The sequence below is a fragment of the Ruditapes philippinarum genome, unplaced genomic scaffold, assembly GCF_026571515.1.
Source record: "Ruditapes philippinarum isolate M1 unplaced genomic scaffold, ASM2657151v2 ctg1067_1_1_1_1, whole genome shotgun sequence".
Lineage (NCBI taxonomy): Eukaryota > Metazoa > Mollusca > Bivalvia > Venerida > Veneridae > Ruditapes > Ruditapes philippinarum.
Genome location: NW_026867088.1, coordinates 378,389 through 388,206, shown reverse-complemented (window position 1 = coordinate 388,206; position 9,818 = coordinate 378,389). Strand labels below are relative to the sequence as shown.

Genomic DNA, 9,818 nt, shown 5'->3' with positions numbered 1-9,818 from the left:
GAGTGTTAACAAGCTTTTTCTATTTTTAGCTCCTGTGACCTAGTTTTTAACCGGAGATGACCCATCTTCGAACTTGACCTAGATATCATTAAAACAACCTTCCTGACAAATTTCCAGAATATTTGGATGAAAACTGCAGCCTCTAGAGTGTTAACAAGCTTTTTCTATTTTAAGCTCCTGTGACCTTGTTTTTGACCCGAGATAACCCATCTTCGATCTCGATCTGTATTTCATTGAGACAAACATTCTGACAAAGTTTGATGATGATCCAATCAAAACTGTGACTGCTAGACTGTTAACAACCCAATTTCACTTTGGTAAGATGAGCAACCAATAAGTATTCATTTTAAAAAAACAGTTATATATCATTGCAGAATATCACATGATAATGTTACTATATACAACAATAGTTTTAATTTAAATGCAAGAGAACACTAACAAATAGCATGGAAGAAGAAATATCTTTTTTTTGTCGGTGTATTGTCTACATTTCTAGTTTTTTCTGTGACTGTGTACAGTTCAATTCTTATATATTTAACGAGCTTAATAATATAAGATGACTTAAGAGGTCAGAAAGGTATATAATAATCAAAAACCGTTTAAACAAGATGAAAGAAAAGGATCACAGTAGAGAAAATATAGGCATTTCTTTGGATTTCGTTTTCCTTCTATGTCTCTAGGCAAATGTCTTACCAACTGGAAGGACAAGGTTATTCAATGTTAACCACACAATTTTGTTACATATATTTTAAAAAGTTTTGAATTTTGATTTATTTGCATTATTACAAAGTACGTACATTACAAGCTTCAGAATCCGTTGAATGAAAATAAACGAGCAGATCCTTTTATTTTTATAGTCGGCTGTTGATTTAATTAGTTTGGTTTTACGGCATAGCAACACAATATAGGTCATATGGCGCTGATATAGAAAAAAATGGTTTTGGTCTTATTCGGATGTTACAAACTAAAAGCAAAACAAGGGGATCGACTTATCTCACCTGCGAATGAAAAGAGATGCACAAACTCCAGTAACAAAGTGATCCTTCGGAAGCATTTATCACAGATAATTGCAGACTCGGTTTGATTGAGTCTGTACATGAGGGGTAATGAAAATGTGCAACATCCCTCACGCCCCGTAGCACCGGCTTGAGCGATACTCAATTTTCAACACTTAATAGTGCTGGCATGAATGATCCAACTCGAACCAGTTTATCACCTCTTACGAACGGTGTCTGCAATATTCTGATGGGGAACTTTGCCAGCCTTTTCTTTAAATATACATTTTAATTGTAGATGATCTTTTGTACGAACACAGAATATTTTAGATTCTATCTCAAATATTATTTGAAAATAAACTTTTAAGGACTACAAGATCGACAAGGAAATGCGGCGTTCAATGATCCCTGAAATATTGTTTATTTCATTTGTTAAAAATCGTTTTGTGTATTTTTACAGTTTCGGAAAGTAAATATGTTATTAACCTTACAGATAAACTTTTGATTTTTGCTTTTTTGTTAAATTCAAGTATGTAAGAATTTAACCAATTGAAGAAAATAGTGCTGAACGTGCAATTATGCGTCGGTCAAAATGCAAAATGTAAAATGATATGATAAACAAGATCAACAAGGAAAGGCGGCGTTCAATGAACGCAGCCCCCACACGCTCTAGCAACAAAAGCAAGTGGCAAGGAGCCCAGGAGGACCCAAAAACATGTAAACCATGTAGTTTTTCCATTTCTATACTAGTGACAAGGCAACGTTCACAGCGTCGCAATATGACCTATAATGTGTCGGTGTGACGTAAAATCCAAACAAACGGTTAATATCTTACATGATCTTTAAATATATTATCAAAGATAATAAGATCATTATAAAATTGAATGCATTATTTGATCTTTCTGAAGAATGAAAAATACTAATTTGTAAAGCACAATGTGCCTTTAAATAAATATTCAACATTTTTTTCTACGTAGCTGTATTTGTGCGTCATTGTCTGCGGTCATTGACATAGATAAAATATGTGACAAATGCAGTCCTGGAAAGTCATACATAATGTGCACTTTATTCAGGAAGTAGCAAAGTGATTCATTATTGAAGAGATCTTATAATCTGTTAAACAATATACTCATAAATAACAAGTCCTTTATACACGATTCGGATACTAGGCGGGACGAAATTGCTCAACTTTGTGCGTTCTTTACGAATTCTTTATTTCTCTTTATTTTATAGTTAATATCAAATACTTTGTCAGATAATTTTGTTCTTGGATTGAATAGATGTTTAGGAACTTTTTTTATCAATCCAATTTCACATATTGTTTACGAAATATGCTTTCTTTGTATATATATTGGCATATTTTTTAATGAATTATTATTAAAGGATTTAACAGCCACTATAAATTTGTAAATTTTATCCCCTGAATTCATATTGTATGACGGCCTTGACGGGAATAGTTGTAATGTGTGAATCTTTGATATAATCTAAGTAAAATTGTAGACCAACATCCTTAAAATGGATGCCGTCTGTGCGAAAGAACGCAGCCTTTGCGTCGATATTCGGTTTTATGATGTCGCCTTTGCCTGGCGGCATTATTAAACAAGTTTGCTTCTTAAAAAAGAAGCATGCGAGAGGTTTTTTTACAGCTGTTGAAGATTTATTTAATTGTTCAAATAAAAGGAAAGTAAGAACTTCTAATAAGTCAAATGGCATTTGCGAATAAAAGCAACATATCGGCTATTTCCGTCAGTTTTTCAGATTAGGAATATTCGGAGAGGTGTTCTTAAGATAAAGGAGCAGCAAAATTTCTATGGTCATAAAATAGTGCGTGGTGATATTGTTACGAAATTTCTCTGTTTTAACAGAAATTTGTCTTTACACGTTTTCGATGAAAATGCCTATCATTTAGAACTCTATGCGCCTGGGCTCCTTGCCATTGGTTCTTGTTGCTGGGTCATATGGGGGTTGCGTTCATTGAACGCCGCCTTTCCTTGTTGATCTTGTTTATCAATTAAAATAAAATTATGCATCATAATTATATACTAGCAACAGTCTAAAGCAAATTTAACACCTAAACTACAACAACTCAACAACAACATCTCTTCAACTTTAATAAACTCAAAGACCCCCCCCCCCCCCACAAAAAAGCGCAGGCATGTGCAAAAGTGGACTGGCGCGCGACCCACTTGTGGGAACCCGTCTGCACGATTCTTTGCACGACCTGAACACATGCCTTAACAATGGCTCACAAGTAGTTCAGGTATACAGACTGTTGTACAACACAACATAAGTAAACAAATATATATATAATTGTTTACTTAATAGCAAAACATTTGTTCAGCATTGCATCTTACAAATTCGCAGTAAATATAAAGATACTACAAGTAATAATGTACTCAATACAAACATGAATTGTTGAAAAAGGATTGCGTCCGAAGCTTTATAGAAATGCCTTGTTTCTCTTTTCAGTATTCCACTTAAAAACCCAATCAAAGATGAAACAGTATAACTTAGTGCAGTATAAACTTGCAAAAAGTAATTATATTTGTACTTTTTATGGGATACAAGATTGCTACACTAAATATTCTTTAAACTTGTCAACAGCAGAAAGATAACAATCCCTTATTATTAGGGACCGCTAAAGCTAAAAATAGAAATACATATAAACATCTCCTTCTACAGAACTTATTGATGGATGATCACTACATTTTGCTTGTAACAAAATCTTTGTAAACAGTATAGCTGTCACTTAGGCATTCCTTTTTAAACAAATATAGGTTATAGGTTATAACACTGCTCTTACAATATGTATGTACCTTTAACTTAAGTGGTATTGAACTAATTGTAACAATGTTACATGAGAATTAATAAAACTGTTACATTATCAAATATAATAATACCATGGACAAGGTTTACACATAGGAACTCTTGAACAGGACAGCATATTGCGGCGCATAAATCCGAATCCGTACCGGCTTTACATATTGTTTGTCCGACCTTTGAATATATTTTCATATTATGCGAGCGGGTGGTCTTTAATTATCTAATCTCAATTTAATATAATCTGCTAATTTAAAAATCAGTCAAATTTACGGTATATTGAAAAAAGAAAAGGAGTGACATCCGCCATTTACCACAACGTTCGGCTTAAGTTATCCCCCTTGATATGCTTGATTTTTGTTTTAATTTTTCTAGTAATGAATACCAGATGAAAGCCTAAAATATTTATCTATGGATCATGTTTTAATATTCCTTTTTTTCAGTTAGGCAAAATCAGTTGGACCATATTACTAAAGTGTCTGTTTTCTCCATGTTAATAGATCAAAACACGAATACGCCCGTTATAATGCCGCCTATACATGTCAACACGTGTAAACAATAAACCGTTAACGTTATATCCGGACGATACCTGGTAGTTGACAAAAATAACGGGAACAAAATTCTGAAAAAAATAGTAATCAATTGTAGCCAAAGGGGAAAACCCATGCCGAAAATGTTGCGGCGAATGGCGGATGTCACTCCTTGTCTTTTTTTATAATACCGTAAAAATTGACAAGTTTTAAAAGAGACAGATTGGGTTCAATTGATAATATATTTTTTGAGTCCATACACTCGGATAATACTAAAAGATATTTAGATGTAGCAGAAACGTTTTTAAAAACTGTTACACGATCGAAAATATGCGCCGCAATCTGCGGTCCCGTTCTATGGGTTTACACTGACAGATCAAATGGAGGACTCTGTAATGGATTCTTAGTAACTGCAACTTCAGGTCAATGAAAAAGGTTACATACCAAATTTGGAGTAAATCAAACATATAATAGTGATCAAGTTATGCCCTTGACAAGCCTATTAAGCAAGATAAATTAGCAAAGGGCAATAACTCAAAATCATGAAGTGCAGAGTAAAAGTTCGTTTACACTGCATTATTTCTCAATGAGATCTATAATCCAATTAAAGTTTCAAGTCAATAGCTTTTAAAGTGTTAAATTGGCCTGGACAAAAATAAAGTATTATGATTTACAAAGGACAATAACTCTATAACCATGAAGTGCAGAGTACCGAATCTTGTTCTTAATGAGATCTATCATCCTATGAAGTTTCAAGTCCAAAGCTTTTATAATTTAGGTGAAATGGCTGGACAAAAATAAAGTAAGAAAATTAACAATGGGCAATAGCTCAAAAATCATGATGTACAGAGTATCGGTTTTTATGCACTGCACTTTATCTCGATGGGATCTATCCTTGAAAGTTTCATGCCCATAGCTTGTATAGTTTAGAAGAAATGGCCCGTACAAAAATGAAATATGAAAATTAAAAAAGGACAATAACTAAAAAAAAGAAGTGCTGAATACCAGTGTTTACCATATGCATATCAGGAAAATCAATCCACCCCCAATTTTGACCCAAGGGCTTTTATTTGAATATATTTGGTAGACACCTACTAGAAGATATTTCATGCTTAGTATCTAAGCTCTGGCTATTTGGGGTTTTTAAAATAATATTATAAGTTCACCTGAGGACAATGTCTTCAATGTAAGCTTTTTCCGTCGTCCCTGGGTGTGTACGTCAGCAATTTCTTTAAGCAACTTCTCCTCCTAAACCACTTGGCCAAAATTGGCCCCAAGCTAGAGGTCATTGATTCTCATTATAAAGATATAGTAAAAACGTTAAAACAAAATCTTTTTCTCTAAATTGATGAAGGCTAGAGATGTGATATTTTGAATGAAAAACTGCTTAGTGAACCTCCACCAAGATTGTTCAAATTATAGCCAGGGATCACGCTTGTCCTATTTTTTAGAGATAAGTTACTTTTCCTTTCAAGACGTTATTGTGAACACGGAGAAGTGGGTACATTTATAAATATTTATAAGATTTAAGTTCATGATGGCCAAATGGAAATAAAAACAAATGCTTGTATATGACAGTTTATTGTAAACAATAAATATGTGTAACAATTTTAGTTTCAATATATTACAAATATTGTTAAATGATCTGCTGTCCTAATTCTAAACATACTTAGTCAAATTACACTAAATAAACACTTTTACAAACTCATTTTAACCCTTGTACCTCAAAAATACTGAAAAACAGTGCTTTATCACACCAGTCCAACATGTCATCATGAAAGTGAATACAACGTTTTTCGTACATTTTCTTGTATCTACAAACATACAAAGCTATTGAACATCACAAATACTGAAAAAGTGCGCTTAAGCATGTATATCAGTCAAACAGGTAAATAAACATGGCTAACACTCAAATTAATCTACAGACTGACAATTAAGCCCTTGTACATCATAAATACTGAAACTAAAAGTGCTGTTCTATCATCATTTTAGAATTTTCTTCTTAAAAGTACATGTATTTAATGGTCATTATTTTAAATTTTTCTTCCTTAAAGTACATGTATTTAATGTGTTAATATATGCACTTACAGTTTAAGTAGAAACAAACAAATATTCACTGGCACTTTTGAAAAACACAATTTCTTTCTAACAGAAATACCCTCTAGCATTTTCAGTCAATCAACCTGTAACAGATTCTTAGTACAATATCAGAGACTGTAAAGTTTTCTTTCACACTTAGACTTCCTTTGTAATAGGTTGGGAAAGTCACAGTTTAATGTCAGTGCCATTCTCTGAAATTCTTATGAGCGAAACAAGTCTGTTGGTATTCAGTCTACATCTAAGTTTTATCTTAATACGGTCCTGTGTAGAAAACTCTCATTCATGAGCATTTTTCATGGTAATGACAACACAACATTGCAATTACTAACACATAATTGGGATTTCCTTCTCTTACTTCTTGTTCATTATCTCACATATTTCAATCACAGATTCCTTTTCATTCTGAAAACTATAACATTTTCATAGATTCTATATTTAGAATGACATCATCGTTCTATTTTTAGATTTACATCATCCGTCTATGTTTAGAATGACATCATCGTTCTATTTTTAATCTCCCGGAAGTATACGGAGCTGACTAAACTATTACCAATGAAAAAAAGGTTAAAACAAACATCAGTATAAATAAAATTCTAATGAGTTCTAATGAATGCTGTTTAATATCTACAATTTATTTTTTGATTGATTCAAGCTCACATTTGTTTTATCCCCAACATATATTGAGGAGAAAACGAAGTAAGGAGAAATATGTTTTAAACCAAAACAATTTAAATTTGTCTCTTTTAAAACCTATGATATTTGTTTACTTCTTGCTTTTCCCCTACATTTTTCATATTACTTCCAGATTTTGACGCACAAAACTGCACGTTTCTAACTACTAGGTTTTCTACAAGGGTCATTATCATACTACATGTAGTTAAAAACTTATATCCGTGATCATCATGTATGTCAGAAGTAACAAAATGAGCAAATTCATGTAAAAACGTTCCAATAACGTCAACTGCAGATACGTGCTCATTCTCATAAATTACAATGTCTGTCCCCTGTTGGTAACCTTTTACATGTATCCAATCTACTAAACCGTTGCCTCTTTTCAAAACAATGTTGATGTATCTGTTTACTCCACACGTCAAGTTCTAAACAGTGTCATTAGAATAGCCATATCTGGTACAGAAATAGAAAACAGAAACCTCAATTTTTTAAATTGTTCAGTTTATAAAATATTTATAAATTTAATACCACAACGCATTCAAACATAAACTTACGTATTAAACTACAAATTGACTTACTTTTTTATTGAAGTTGCCAGTCTTAAAAGCAATTGCTAACTCGAACTCTCTATTGTCACTTGATCTGCTGGATTATAGGACATTATCTGTAATGGCTTAACTACACGTGTCTAACTGCCATTTCGTATTGTCACACGACATTCTCCTGTAAGAAAAAAAAACAGGAAAAAGTCCTTTTTGTTTTGAACCATTGAAAATAAAAACAATTTATCTAAAGAGATCTGCGATACATTAAAATTGGCATTTCTTAATGTTAGTTCGTGGACGGATTTAACAGTAAAGAAATGTCCTCTATATAATAAGTTTCATTCACATTTGGTAAAGGGTTATGGAGATATGATATAAATAAATTATGTTACAGACAAGACGGACTGAAGAGACCGGCATACTCAAATCGGTGCAATAATGACAACAACTGCTACAGGAGTAAAAAATGAATTTATATTTACAACTTGAAAATAAAACAGCGAAATTCTGTATATTTCAAAAAGAATGAACTAATTCAAAGAATACATACATAAATAAATTGCTAAACAACTCACCAAAGTGATATGGTCCCGTACCATCCATTACCAATAAATTTAAAACATCACCGAACTTCATCGTAAAACAAATTATTATTGTCATACAGCTTAACATGAATGCTGCAACTTGACCACATATATAATTTAAACTCATAGTTAAAATGAAAAAAATATGCAAGTAATATGAATGAAACGTAATGGTAACTAAGGACGTCAAACAAGACTGGACAAGATCTTACAAGTTTATACATGAAATTAACATTTTAGGGTTCACTTATTTTTGTCATTGTTCATCAGCAAACAACCTTAGCCGGCCGAGGTGTTATTATTTACTTTCTAGCCAGAAAAGGTTTTAATATTTACTTTTCAAGGGTCCCGGTCAGCGAAATGTTTACTTATTGCAAACAGGACTGCTTGAAATAAGGATTACAATTTGTAGAAAATGTTGCAACTTTCGTTTGTAAATTTTCCTTATAAACGTATTCAATTGTCAGTGATTGGTGGTTATTTTTAAGAGAAGAAGAAACGGTTTGTCATTGGTTACTATTTTTAGAACATGATCACGTGACTTTACCAATTCATGAAATCGTTCGGGTTGCATTCTGAGCACTGTAACGCTCCCATCTGATTCATATGATCGCTTTGTAAGTAACAGGGCACTACAGAGTCCAGTTCCGGTAGATTTTTCCCAATGTCAGGTATTAATTCTTTCAATTTGACGTACTCTGCTGGTCTAAGGCACAAACATTTCTTAGTTGGCACGACATCGTCCTTAGGCTTCCAGTTTTGTCGAATATCGACGCAAACACACCCAGCTTTAATCGACATGTACACGTTTCCTCCAAGATGAGCATTGTACACTTGTTTATTTCCTAGCGATTGATCCACAAATTCCATTGCGTCCACAACATTTTTCCATCTCATCAACGTTAAGCTGATGCCCTTCTTCGTTGGTTTATCTCCCTGCCATTCCCTTAAGTCTACTCTCAGCTCACCTTTCCATTCATTCACTTGCACGTAACGTTCATTACCGAGACTGTACTTGCATCTGTAGCTTGCCATGTTTCTTGTTCGAGTGTCAGAACTCTAATGACCTTCGTAATCGTTACACCGTCTTTTTATAGATCAAAGTCTCTTCTGATTGGTCCACTTTCTCCTCTTGCATCTGATTGGCTGTTGTATGATGCAATCTTTTGCCTGATTGGTTGATTACTTTCGTCATGATCTTATTATAGAAAATCATGTCCAAACATGTCTTGTCAATCAAATCATTAGACAACTGGATAAGCAGTTATTACAAAAATTACCTTTTTTGTCTTGGTTAATATCACTTTGATCTTATTGCTTGGTTTATTGGTATGCCCCAAAAGTCCAATATCGTAACTGAAAGTTTTAGTCAGTTCAAAACGTTTGCCATGCTTTTTCTCTGTGTCAGGATTATGTAAACACGTTTGGATAGCACTGTACGTAATATATTCATAACAAAACACAGAGGCAATCCAGTTATATACATCCAAGTGTTTTTCGACGGTATGTGCCGAAAGTGTAAACGTAGGTTTCATGATGAAGTTGTTCATGAAATGAATGATTGTTCGTCCC

At 33.2% G+C, this 9,818-nt stretch overlaps 1 protein-coding gene across 1 annotated transcript; it reads right to left on the bottom strand.

Annotated features, from left to right (window-relative positions):
- Positions 1-8,740: 8,740 nt before the first annotated feature.
- On the bottom strand, positions 8,741-9,354 carry LOC132734794 (uncharacterized). Its single transcript, XM_060721648.1, has one exon. It carries the CDS (start codon positions 9,279-9,281, stop codon positions 8,790-8,792), a length of 492 nt encoding a protein of 163 aa, XP_060577631.1. The 5' UTR covers positions 9,282-9,354; the 3' UTR covers positions 8,741-8,789.
- Positions 9,355-9,818: the final 464 nt, after the last annotated feature.